Source organism: Mesoplodon bidens, assembly GCF_964165515.1.
Source record: "Mesoplodon bidens genome assembly, chromosome: 11".
Lineage (NCBI taxonomy): Eukaryota > Metazoa > Chordata > Mammalia > Artiodactyla > Ziphiidae > Mesoplodon > Mesoplodon bidens.
The window spans coordinates 13865844-13879547 of record NC_138167.1 but is presented as its reverse complement, the minus strand read 5'-3'; the positions used below and the strand labels follow the sequence as shown (position 1 = coordinate 13879547).

Genomic DNA, 13704 nt, shown 5'->3' with positions numbered 1-13704 from the left:
GAATACTGTAAGCCTGTAATGGTGGTACATGAACAACTTTTAACTCTGGATAGAATATAATGGACAAAGTATGGAAAAACTTTAATTATAAAAATATATAAAATATAAGAAGATGCCATTTGTGTTATCAGTAACATAAAGTGTGGTGAGGGGAGAAGAAAAGAATAGAGTTTTTATAGTTGATTGAAGTTGTTATCAGCTTAAAACAGTGTTTTAAATATAAGATGTTTTATGTGAGGCCCATGGTCACCACAAAGAAAACAACTACCTATAGAAGATAAACAAAAGAAATAAGAAAGGAATTGAAGTATGCCATTACAAAAACTCAAAAGAACACAAAGGGAAATGGCAAGAGAGGAAAAGAGGGACAAAAATGCTACAAGATAGAAAACAATGAAAAAATGGCAATAGAAAGTCCTATCATTAATTACATTAAATATACACTAAATTCTACAATCAGAAGACATAGCATAACTGAATGAATTAGAAAACAAGATCCAACCATATGCTGTCTACAAGAGATGTACTTTAGATTTAAGGACACACCTGAAAGTGAAAGGACAGAAAAAGATATTCTATGTAAATGGTAATCAAAAGAGAGCAGCAGTGGCCATACTTATATAAGACAAAATAGACTTTAAAACTGTCACAACTGACAAGGACATTATATAATGATAAAGGGGTCAACTCATCAAGAGGATACAACAGTTGTAAATATACATGCACTCCAAATTGAAGCAAATATATTAAGCAAACATTGACAGAATGAAAAGGAGAAATAGACAACAACACAATAATAACAGAAGATCTCAATATTGGTTATAATGAATAGAACAAACAGACAGAAGCCCAATAAAGAAACAGAGGGTTTGAATAATACTATAGCCCAAATGAACCTAACAAATATTTATAGAACATTCCACCCAAGCTTAGGGCAATACACATTCTTCTCGAGTGAACATGGATTACAAAATAGGTCACAAAACAAGTCTTAACAAATGTGAGAAAATTGAAATCATGCCAAGTATATTTTCTGAACACAATAAAATAAAAGTAGAAATCAGTAGCAGAAAGAAAATTGGAAAATTCTCCAATTAATGGGAATTAACACTTTTTAGTTTCTCTTTTTTATTTTATTGAAATATAGTTGCACAATATTATGTTAAGTTACAGGTGTAATATATAATGATCTGATATTTGCATACATTATGAAATGATGACCATAATAAGTTGAGTAACCATCTGTATGGGTAAAAAAGTTATTACAATGTTATTGATCATATTCCTTATGCTGTATATTACATCCCAGTGACTTATTTATTATATAATTGGAGGCTTATGCCACTTAACCCCCTCACCTATTTCACCCCCATCCCCACCCCTCCCTTCTGGCAACCACTTGTTCTCTGAGAGTATGTTTTCATTTTGTTTTGTTTTGTTTTTTAGATTCCACATAAGTGAGATGAATAAGTAAATGAATACTTTTGAACAACTAATGGGTCAAACAGAAATCAAAAAGGAAATTAGAAAATATCTTGAGATATGAAAATGAACACACACCATACCAAAACTTAGGAGATACAGCAAAAGCAGTACTAAAAAAAGAAGTTTAAAGCAATAAATGCCTACATTAAAAGAAGAAAGATCAAATCAAAACTACAATGAGGTATCACCTCACACCAATCAGAATGGCCGTCACCAAAAAATCTACAAACAGTAAGTGCTGGAGAGGGTGTGGAGAAAAGGGAATATTGTTGGGAATGTAAATTGGCACAGCCACTATGGAGAACAGTATGGTAGTTCCTTAAAAAATTAAAAATAGAGCTACCATATTATCCTGCAATTCCACTCCTGGGCATATATCCAGACAAAACCATAATTTGAAAAGATACATGCACCCCAATGTTCATTGTAGCACTGTTTACAATAGCCAGGACATGGAAGCAACCTAAATGTCCATTGACAGATGAATGGATAAAGAAGATGTGGTACATATATACAATGAATATTACTCAGCCATAAAAAAAGAACGAAATAATGCCATTTGCACCAACATGGATGGATTTAGAGATTGTCATACTGAGTGAAGTAAGTCAGACAGAGAAAGACAAATATCATATGATATCGCTTATATGTGGAATCTAAAAAAATGGTACAAATGAACTTATTTACAAAACAAATAGAGTCACAGATGTAGAAAACAAACTTATGGTTATCGGGGGGAAAGCTTCGGAAGGGGAGGGATAAGTTGGGAGATTGAGATTGGCATATACACACTACTATATATAAAATAGATAACTAATAAGGACCTACTGTATAGCACAGGGAACTCTTGTCAATACTCTGTAATGACCTATATGGGAAAATAATCTAAAAAACAGTGGATATACATATATGTATAATTCATTCACTTTGCTGTACAGCAGAAACTAACAAACCATTGTAAATCAACTATACTTTAATAAAAAATTTTTAAAAACAGAATAAAATTAAAAAAATAAAAAATTTTAAAAAAGAGATCACAATAACCTAAATTTATACTCAAAGAAGTAGAAAAAGAAGAACAAACTCAGCCCAAAGCTAAAAGAAGAAAGAAAATAATAAAGATTATGTGAAATAAATAAAACAGAAAATAGAAAAACAATAGAAAAAATAAACAGAACTAAATTTCCCACCATGTATAAATACTGAATACATGCTCTATGCATATTGCTTTATCTGTATTTATCTGGCTACATAGTTTTTCCATGTGAATTAAAATTAATAAGGATATAGTAATTATTTAAAAAATATGAGAACATTCATTAGAGTGGCAATTTGTTAGATTATACATCAGCCTCTTAAAATTCTTCATAAAATTAAGAAAAAGCATAAGACAATTTTCCCATGGGTTTTAAAGAAATGCATATGTGAGACAGATAGATGATAGAGTTTTTCTTTTTTGCATATGAAGGTAAAATTTCCTTTATAATTAACTCTATAAATATTCATACAGTTGTTATTTGCAAAAATACAGTCCAAGATAAAAATTATTTCTCTTTTTTCTAAAATTGTTTCTTTTAGCCTTTCTTTGAGATGCTAAATGCAGTGGGTACAATAAATCCATTAGAAAATTACTATTCTCTTATTAACTTTAACTGATTTAATCAGTATTTTCTTATAGATTTAATCCATAAGGAATTTAAAATAATTATTATAATATTACTCTAATTATGTTGTTCAAGAAAATACTATATAACAGAGTCAACCTAAAATCTGGCAATGTTCCATGCATAAATGTGGTTAATTTCTATTGTAACTCAAATAACTCTTGGCTAATTCCCACTTTATCAATGTACTAATCTCACAAAATATTTACTGCTCACAACTTGATAGGGATCAAAGTCACTTTTTTTCTATTTTTAAATACTCTCCATCACCCTGTGTGTGTGCTATCTTGCTCTGTGTTAATTGGCATTATTCATTTAAACTCAAACATAAAAAATGAAAAATTTAAGGCAATCACTAAGTAGGATGAGCATTTTCTGTTTCCATAATGATACATGGACAACATGCAGTTATTTTTAACATGGAGAATGGGAGAAGACTTGAGGGAAAAGGAATGTGCACTGGAGATAAAGTTGTAAATGATTTTAAGAATATGGATAAATCCATGCTGATTAAATTTCAAAATAAAATATTTGCTCCTGCAAATAAGAACAAGGCAAATTATACTCAATTAGAAGCTACACAAAATTAATTAACCCTTTTGCAAAAAACTCATCATTACTTACCTGTGCACCCAGGTCTCTGGAATATTGTGAGCTGCATACACTGTGAAGCTAAGGTGGGAATGGAGCCCCAGATTTACACAGGAAACACTATGCACAGGTGCATTTAGAGGCTGGAAATCTGCATAAAAGCTGCTGCAATACATATCAATTAGGTGGTAGATGGAGGTAGATAGTTCAGTTGTCACTCTTTCTATCAAACCTAGGTGAGGAAAGGGATAGAAATCAGGTCATCTGTGAAGGGCAATATTTATCATAAAACCATCTGTTACAGCTTTGAAAATTTTTATAACAAAATTTAAAGAAAATTTATTTTAAATGACCCTCTACTAACTGAAGCCAATTAGCCATCTGTGCCTCTGTATGCAGCCTGGGTTAGCTGCTAGTAGTATAGATAGTTAATAAGCTTTCATATCTTTAGTTGCAGAAATTTGGGAAGCACAACCGTTAATCACAAATCAGAGTTTTGGGTTATTAATTTGGCATTCTGATCAACTGTAATTTGCAATATTTTTGCTTTAGATTATTATAGTTTAGAATTAATTTTCAGACAAGGAACATGTTATCTACATGGCTTATAAGTACTTTAAACAAACTCCATCTAAAAAATTAATTATAATAAGTTTGATTATGCTATGATGTTTGCCATTAACTGAACACTAATCATATACATTGTGCTGCTATAAAAAGAGAATGGTATTAGTACATGGCTGGGATCTGAAATAAGTTTAAAGTGAAAGATTTATGATATTTACTACATTTCTTCAAAATCAAAGCCTTACTTGAGTTTTACCATTAGTTATTTAAAGGGAGTCTATTGATTATTCCCAGAAGTGACTTGTCATGGAGGAAAAAAAAATGAAGAAAGTTGTTTAAGTACAGAGGCCAGGAGTTTCCAAGCGTCTGCTAAATGAAGGCATGCCGATTTACTGTAGAGCACATGAAAAGTGTCCCTTAATCATCGAATTTAAGGTAAATTTTTCTGAGAATGGTGTTCTCTCTCCCAATAGACGCTTTGCTGGAAAAACTCCTCTCTGAAGGGAAGGAAGCAGAAGAGGCTGATGAAATGGACCAGGCAGAACTGGTGGACTCTGATCCAAATCAGGAAAGATGGCGCCATGACAATGGAGAAGGTTATGAGGGTGATGAACGTCATCCTGGGGTAGGATTCACTGTCAGGTTCTTAATGGGGCCAGTGAATAACACTCACTGCTGGTATTTTGTATGCAGTAGTGAATGAGTGAAGGACGATAATCATAATAACCCTCACGACTTGTAATTATTTTTAATATTCAACTATAATGTTTTAGAAGTTAAATGAATAATCTCAAATATAAAAATTATATTTTAAAATTATTTTTTTAACTTAGAAGAGGAAAATCTTTGACACATATTTAAGTGACAAAGGGTCTTAGGTGAATGTATAAAGCGAAGTGTCATGAATGGAAGCTCTGGCGCCCTCTTGCTCCTGAGTCACCCGTGCCTGACTTTGCTGACGAGGTCTCGAGGGTCGGGGGTCGCAAGGCTCCTCAGGCCTCGTCCAATCCCCCCAAAAAGGCCTCTTTAAACCCCACAGGTGCGTCTTGTTAGATGAGAGTGACGCAGAAAACCCTGCCAAAGATACGACCTGAACGTTCCCTTTTCCATCCTGGGCCAGAAATATGTACCGATATGCCGAATTTTAGATATTTCTACTTTTCCGACGCCTTGTCCTGGAGAAATGAAACGAAACGGCAGTACAGCCCATGCGGGGAAGTCAGAGGGGAGAAACCGTGTCATCGGCGGCTCCCACGCAGGTAGCTGGGCGCAGGGCTGAGGAGGAGAGCGGCCTCTCGAGGCGGCCCTCAGAGGGCACGCCTTCGGTCCGGAGGCCTGAAGCCCGTGTCCCCGAGCGTCCGGACAGCTCCTCGGCCTTCGGGCGGGACCACCGGGTGGGTGATGCGGCCGAGGCGGAGGGATGCGCGGGGCCCGCCTGTGGAGGGAACGGCCGCGCCCGCTCTAGGTGTGGCGGCTGAAGATGCTCGCCGTCCGCCCACGGATGCAGCTCCAGAAGTCGGCCTGCATCCGAGCTCAGTCTCGTGATTCCGCACAGCCTCCGTTTCCCGCGAGACCCGGGCGGGTCGGCTTCAACGGGCCGCCTTCCCCCCAGCAGGGCTGTGCTGAAGTTCCAGACGCCTGCCAGGTGTTAGCTGATGATGTTGGAGGTTTCTATAGCGCTGGTCACAGACGGACAGACGATTTTATTAAACTTCAACTCCAAGCTTGTGAGTCCCAGGCCAGTTAGTACTTCCGGTTCACGACTCGGGGGGTCAGAGCGTGGTTCTTTCCAGGGAGGCGTCTGCGTGGTACTGGGAGTGTCTGATGAGGAGGATGTGCCGCGTGGCCTTGGCTTCGTAGTGGTCCAGCCTGAACACCAGTGCTTCTTCTCCAGATTGCAGGCTCTTCTTCCACAGGTTGAGCAGGGTTAGTGGTGCTCACCTTTCCCAGGTGGGGTCCTCGACGCCAGGCCCGGGGCGGTGCTCCGCCGCCCCGACCTGCCCCACTCCCAACCCCTCGGGAAGCTGGGCCACGGGCAGCTCCGAGTCCCCCGGGGGCCACAGCCCAGGAGAGCGAGGTGGCCGAGCCCTGGGAAGCTGAGGAGACGTTGAGAGAACAAGTAAGCACATCCTTAAAACTTACGTTCTTAAGATCTATTGTTTTTTTTTCTAATTCACATAATGTGTTTATTCACTGTACCATATTTAAAGGTTTTCATATTTTAAGTTATAGAAACAGAAATGTCCATTAAGATTAGGAACGGAACAGGTCACAGATTTGGCGTAGTCATGTTCAGTGTCAAGTCACACAGTACTGCTGTTTTTTCAAACACGTGCACTTTCTCGTAAGTAGTTTACAAGCATAAATTGCTTTTTGGTTCCTAGTTGGTTTGAAAAGAAAATAGTAGGAAGAACTTGATGTTTCCTCCAACAGTCTGCAGTGTTCCAGTGCCCAGGCGTTTGGATACTCAGGAAAAAGGCCAGCTTCAGCATGGAGCTTCTTCCTACATCCTGTCCCTCAGTAGCTCTGCCCCTAATTAAACATATTGTTGTTGTTCAACACAGTTATTATAAATTTGTACAATATTCATGAGATGGCCAAATTTTCCCTATTTGCTGTATTTCTAAAATTGTGTCCTTTGTTGAAACAGCCTGGGGTGACAAGCAGAGTGAAAGAGCTGTAATTAAAATTCTCTGAGAAATCAGCAGTAGCAATTAATGAAACAGCAGAGTAAAGCAGCATAAAAATAGTCTTTAAAGAGGCCTCCTCAAACTCTGGAGGCCAACCAACAGGGATTCTCCTGAACAACAGGAGGCAGAGAATTATAAATTTATAGAAACATCTTGTTTCTCCAGTCCCCAGATTGTGCTGTTGGTACTCTGAAGCAGGAAGCACAAACTTCTCATTAATAATTCCCAATCTTGTGCAAATGAATACACAAATCATGAACTTGAGTGAGAGATCTCATTAATTCAAGCTCCAGCACACATTTTGGAGAATCTTAATTATTTGGATAATTACTCAAACTCTACTCTTTACTTTTTGTGCTGAAATACAACTTTAGGTTATAATTTGCTTCTTTGAGGTAGTATAGGGATGTGTGCTTATGCATTATGCTTTACTTCCAGAACTCTGGGTGAAAAATGCATTTCAGATATCATCAGAAATGTATTAAGGACTCAAAGTACTGGGCTTCGTGGTGAAATATGGAGAAATATTTATCACACCTGATTTTGCAATGAGAAAAGAGTTATAGTTATCAGGAAATAAAGAAACAATGACAATATATAGGCAATTAAGATGCATTAATTAGAATCTGTTTTGGTTTTTTGGGAAATGAAGGGGTAAGAGTACATGACTTTATTCTAGTGTACATTTGAAAGGAAAATGGTCTCTGTAGCATTACTGTTTGTCACATCCTATGTCCAATGCTTCTTGTGTCCAATGAAGGCTGTACTTTCCTTGCAGACATGGTCTGCATTAAAATCTGGGTTTTTTTTCATGTTCCAAAAAAAACTTTGTTCACATGAACAGTCAGCATGCCAGATTTGTTCACCACTGGTGTAGAGCACAGGTATGATCAAACCTGTCAGCTTCAAGGTATATTGAGGTTAATCAATAAGAATATTAAGTATAAGAATCATCAATAATAGTGGCTTATTGTTGGATCAACATTTTGTGTAAAGAGTGTTCTAGACTTTTATTTCAGAGTACCCGAATAGAAAGCAACTGCGTGTATATGCTGGCAAATGTTCATTTCATTTTGCTGTCATTTCAGCAAACTCTTCCTTTCGGTTCCATAAACTGCTGTAAGGTGCTTCTACATAATAAAATATTAGAAAAAAAATATTTATCTTGCAGAATGAGAATTCTGATTTATCAAAAGCTTATGAGAGCTGTTGATGGGAATTTTTAATCCGTAGAATTAATTCCTTCTCTGTGATGACTTAGCATAGAATATAAGTCCCTGGGAACATTTCTGTGCAGTTTTGTGAGATCTCATATCCCAACCCCTGAGGAACATGGGATGAGGAGATTTTATTCCAGGATTCCTAATAGAAAGGAAGAAAGGGCCAGTTTCATATAGGCATACCTCCAGCTTGTTCACTCCGCACTTTGGCTTGGACTCTGTGTTAGAAACATTGTTAGGGGGTGTCTATCTCTCCCCTTATTCTGTGGTGTTCTGGAGTTTTATGAATGCCTAGATTTTTGCATTAGCACAGGTTTTTTTGTCCCATATCCTTTGCTGTCCCATTTTCCTCTATGATGTGAAGTGGGGGAGTTCTTCCCATGTAATTGAATGTCTTCTTTAGAGTGGTGGGAATAGAGTTGAGGGGGTATCGCTCTGTACATAACTTTCTACTGAAAACCACTAAGGGTGTGGAGGGCAGATTGGGGTTATCATTTGTGCTTCACTGTCACCTTTGAATCCAAGGGTGTTAGTTGAACATCTGTGAATCAGACCATTTCCTTAAAGATAATCATAAGTGTTCATAAGCCAAATACCATCTGCCTGTGCAAACAAGAACAACCCTGACCACACCCTGCACTTTACATACTATCCTATCTTTTATGCATACTAGGAAGACTGAGGATCAAAGAGTTTACTTCTTTACGAGCAGAGTCAAAAAGTGGGCAGAGTGGGAATTCAAAACCAGTTCTGCCTGATTCCTCTACACCACACTGTTCACCACACGGTCACAGTCTGCTCTTTTCTACAGAGGCAAAGTCCTCCTGTGGCTTGGCAGTTTTGTAGGCTCAGAGCTTCTGTGAATACTAATTATTCCAGCACCAAATCCTCCTACCTGTTATGTTAAATTGGTCTTTCAAATAGAACTTGAATTTAAATTTGAAATTTGTGACTTTGAAGAAAGACATCTGCTGCATTTCTGACTTCTCTTACTTTAAAATATAATTAGCTAAATAAAATTTTATAGTTTCTTGGAATTGTTGTAAGGATATTTTCAGTATTCCTTTAATTTTTATAGCTCTCTTGACTTTCCCTATTTTTAAAAAACCTCAGGCCAAAAGTTTAGGGAGTGTGGATTTTTATTCACTTGCAGAATAATCACTTCCATCAGTAAATAAAGTTTTAACAAAGCATTTTTTCCCTCAAAAGTATTTTTTTGGTGTGTGTTATAATATTTGGAGAAAAATTGAAAAATATAAATTATTTTTGGTTTTATAATTTGTTTAGTATGCATGTGTGTTTTACCTTTTGCTGAAGTTTCTGAATTTTGATGAAAATTCTGAAAAAGAAAAACAGGTCCAAAGATACACTTGTTATTCAGAACACAAATTTGGGAAACCAAACCATTAATATCCAAAATCTACATACAGAAATTTCTCTGGCATGATAAAAAGAAAATGTATTTCTTGGTGTCATATATCAATGTTGCTTACTAAACAGAGGAAATCTAAATTGTAAAATGAAAGAAAAGCCTTCTGACTGTTGTAATCAGCAATCTAGGTTATTTGATTCAGAAAAAAAAAAGAAGAAATCTTTAGCATAAGCTCAGCCTTTTTTTAGTATTATTAGAATAGTTCTATAGATATAGCCTAAACTCAATCCCCCTTCCACAACAGTGACTAAACTTTTAATATAAAAGATTTGTAATTCTCTTTGTTTAGTGTGTCCAGTTCTTATTTTAGCTGTCACTTCAGATACAAGCTTTGGGCAGCACAGAAAGAAGGCTGGATGGAAGGGTGCAAAATCATACAGATTCACTATATAGTTTCCTTTATTTCTTAGGATTAAAAAAAAATGATAGTCAAGCACTTGAGATCATATCCTGAATTTAAAAAAAATACTGTCTGAAATTTTTGTTGTCATTTAAGTTCATATACATTAGCTTGGTGGTTTTATTTGTTTGCTTGTTTGTTTATGTTTATTGTAGGCCTGGAATTACTTTAGTGGTTTAGGATTTACCTGTTATAACTTTATTATCATGAAAACTATATAAGGTAGGTGATTCACAGGTTCATTAGAAATGACGTTTCAGCTCAAAAGCAAATTCAGTTTTCTAATAAGATCCATTTTAATTGACACTACATTTTTTTAAATATTTTGCTTTGACAAGTTTGCTTTTAAGGAAATCCAATTAATGAAAAGCTGGATTTTCAAACAAATAAACTAGGGAATAATCATTTTACTGCAACAAAGAACTTGCTATAGTATTCCTTTTAGAGAGAAAACACTTCTGTAGTGTTTAGAATGTAATTAAATTTACATACAACTTTTCACTTAAAAGCATCATTCCCATGAACCTTTTCAGAAGCATTTCTCTTAGGTAAAATATTTCATCTGAGCATAGTTTCAACCACTGGGCTTAACAACTACACATAAGGTCTTTACCCCAGCCATGTGGGTAAGACTATTAAACATGTCAGCATGACTTAACTAGAATTCAGTTTATTCAGAAATGTAAACTTGTATTTTAAGATCACCATGACATCCACCTACAGCACAATGCATAAGACTGTATTTTTTATTTTGTAGTTCATTTATTGTGTATTTAGTGGAAATATGTGAGCTTCTGGAATATAATTCTGAAGGATGGAAAATTGTTTACAGTGCCGAGTGGGAGCACGCAGTAGACAGAGTACAACTGCATTTGTGATACAATTTTTCATTTTGCCAAAACTTACATTTATTAAATACTTAATTACTTCCATGTATGTCAGGAAATAGTCTCTTGCTAGTTGACCAAAAAAATGCAGCCAAGAAAAAGGAAAGCTTCTGAATTTTGAGTTTGTTGGCAGAAGACATATTTCTCAGTATTTCTTTAATCTTAGGTTTATGGTGGGTGGATAGATTGAACTACTTTGGCATTATTAGCCACAGTTGGTTAATGCACAAATTCTGTAAAAGGTACTTATTATTCGTGCCAATTTTCTTATATAGGTGGGCCTATAGTTAAGATAGGATGGAGAAAAAATCTGAATGATGTGAGATATGTGAATTTTTAAAGTGTCCTCAAAATAAGTAGAATCTGGAGTAGACATTTATTTGGAGATATTGAACTATTTACTTTGGCCATTAACATATATGGAATAAAACTATTAATTGTCAACTTTTTTCTTCATTTCTATGCATGAATAATCACATACAATTTACTGCTCATAAGTATATAAGAAATGTGAAATGTGAATATGAGCTTCCCTTGATAATTATAATTGTTCATAGCTTTCCTAGGAAATATCAATACTTAGTTTCTCCTTGAAGGATTCTTTTGGCTTCAGATATATTGAAAGTTTGATATTTCTGAGAAAATTGTCATTTTCATTCTTTTAGGAAGTTTTTAGGGAGTTTCAGAAAATGAATGTTTAAAGGTAAAGCTTTTTATAGCTAGTACTAGTTTAACAGCATTTGAAGTGCTTCATCCTAAAACTGGATTTTCCTCCTTCTTTGATCAGTTTGTTTCTACTGATTCACCAAGAGCAGGACATAAAAATTGAAGAACAACCAAGTGGTCTTAACAGATGGAAAGACATGTGTCCACATTCATACATCTGGTCTCCTACTCTAGCAGAGGCTCATATTTGTTGTGAAGCTGGCTGTAACCAATGGCCCTGAGATAAGAGGGTCCTAAGTGGTGCTTGTGTGAATTAAAACTTTCATCTTGTCCTCATGAGGAAGAGTCTAAAAAACTACCACCAGCATCATCCCTACAACTTCCAGTAATAATGATTCTCATTCAAGATGCACTATCATCTGCCCCCTTTATTAACGTTATTTCTAATATTCACAAGAACCCTTCAAATTCTGTTTTCTTTTTTGTTTTAGAGATGAGGAAAACTGAAGCTTAGAGAAATGAATTAATTTTCCAAAGGATATTCATCTAGAAAGTTGTAGATCTTGAATTCAAATCATCTTTGTGTGACCCTATGCTCTTTGTGTCTTATAATCAGCTCTGGGTATTTGAAATATCTCCAAAATGTGATAATCTAAGAGAAACGAATGCCTTGTTGAAAGTTAATTCTCACTGCCTTGGTATCCTGGCTTAACTTCCAGTGTTGGAGAATCTTCTGGTGGTATAACTCTTTTGCTCCTTAGTTATCACTGTCACTGTTCATGTAATGCAAATAAGGTATTTAAATTTCTATATTCATTATTACATCTAATTGCAAAAACCCACAGTTCTAATTATAATAAGACATAGGAAGTCCAACATTAAGAAATTACTGATTTTTATCAGTCATCTATTTGAAAAAGTAAGCATGGTGATTTATATATATTAGTATAATTGTCTACTTTCTAAATCTATCTTTTTGAAATTTCAAGGCTGTAACATTCAAGGTAATATAATCTCTGCTGTTCCTATCCATCCAGATAATGAATGAATGCAGTCACTCTCTCATGAAGTTTCATATGTACTGGAGTGTGTATAGAGGCCTGGATTCAAATCTCTGTTTTGCCACTTATTAATCCTCTGTACACAAGCACTCTAAGCATCAGATTTTAATACTAAAATGAACTTTAAAATACCAGCTTCAAGGTATTGCTGTGAGGATGAATTGAAATAAAATAAAAATTAAGTGAAATGAAGTAATATGTAAATGAAACTGTTATTGCAATGCACTATCAAGTATTAGTTATTATTATTATCAGCAGCATCATATCTTTTGGCTTTATCACGTGCTAAACTAATAACAAGATTGAATGATTTGTTGTAACCAGATGTCCTAATCTTTTTCTCGGGCAATAATCACACGTAATCTACATCATATTTCTGAGATTTAAAAAAACAATCACATAATACTCATTTTTTAAACTGAAAAACCAGGAAATCATCACAGAATGTGAGATCATAGAAGCAGTGTGCTTGAAGATTCAGCAGAAAACACCACAGGAACTGATCTCTTCTTTCCTGCATATGTGCTTGTCCATGCAAGCATGGGTGCTTACATCTGCATACTCTGGTGTGCATGAGAGCCATTAATAGACTATACAAACGCTTGCCTGTGAATATTATTGTATAAGCATATTCATCTAGGTAGGATTGTAGAGTTGATTTCAGTCTCACTTGAAGGTTATATTGTCGTTACACTTCAAAGGTATAAGAAATTTCCTTTTAATTTAATTAAATCCTTTTGGTATAATAGAATTAAGTTTGCATTACCCGCAAATGATTGAAATGTACTTGTACCCACACACACTCACACACCACATATATACTAGTTAGTCAAAAGTCTTTCACTCTCCTTAATTAATTATTGAACTTAGGTTTAAAATAATTACTGTGTAATAAATGAGTGTATTTACCTCTGCTTTTCCCTGAAGAATAAGATTTAGTTCATTTACAGCATCTGTAATTTGTTTGGTCTCCACACATCCCAGAACAATGCATATATTTTTAACATCTTCAATAATATTATCCAGATTTTGCTGTAGATG

At 35.5% G+C, this 13704-nt stretch overlaps 1 protein-coding gene across 1 annotated transcript in view; it reads right to left on the bottom strand.

Annotated features, from left to right (window-relative positions):
* Window positions 1-13704, bottom strand: part of PIK3C2G (phosphatidylinositol-4-phosphate 3-kinase catalytic subunit type 2 gamma) — a gene marked incomplete at its 5' end in the record, with an annotated part of 318729 nt that overhangs the window by 248802 nt on the left and 56223 nt on the right. Inside the window, 4 exon segments of the mRNA XM_081248761.1 lie at window positions 3774-3972; window positions 6920-6958; window positions 9523-9556; window positions 13573-13695. Coding sequence (XP_081104887.1) covers window positions 3774-3972; window positions 6920-6958; window positions 9523-9556; window positions 13573-13695 — 395 coding nt within the window.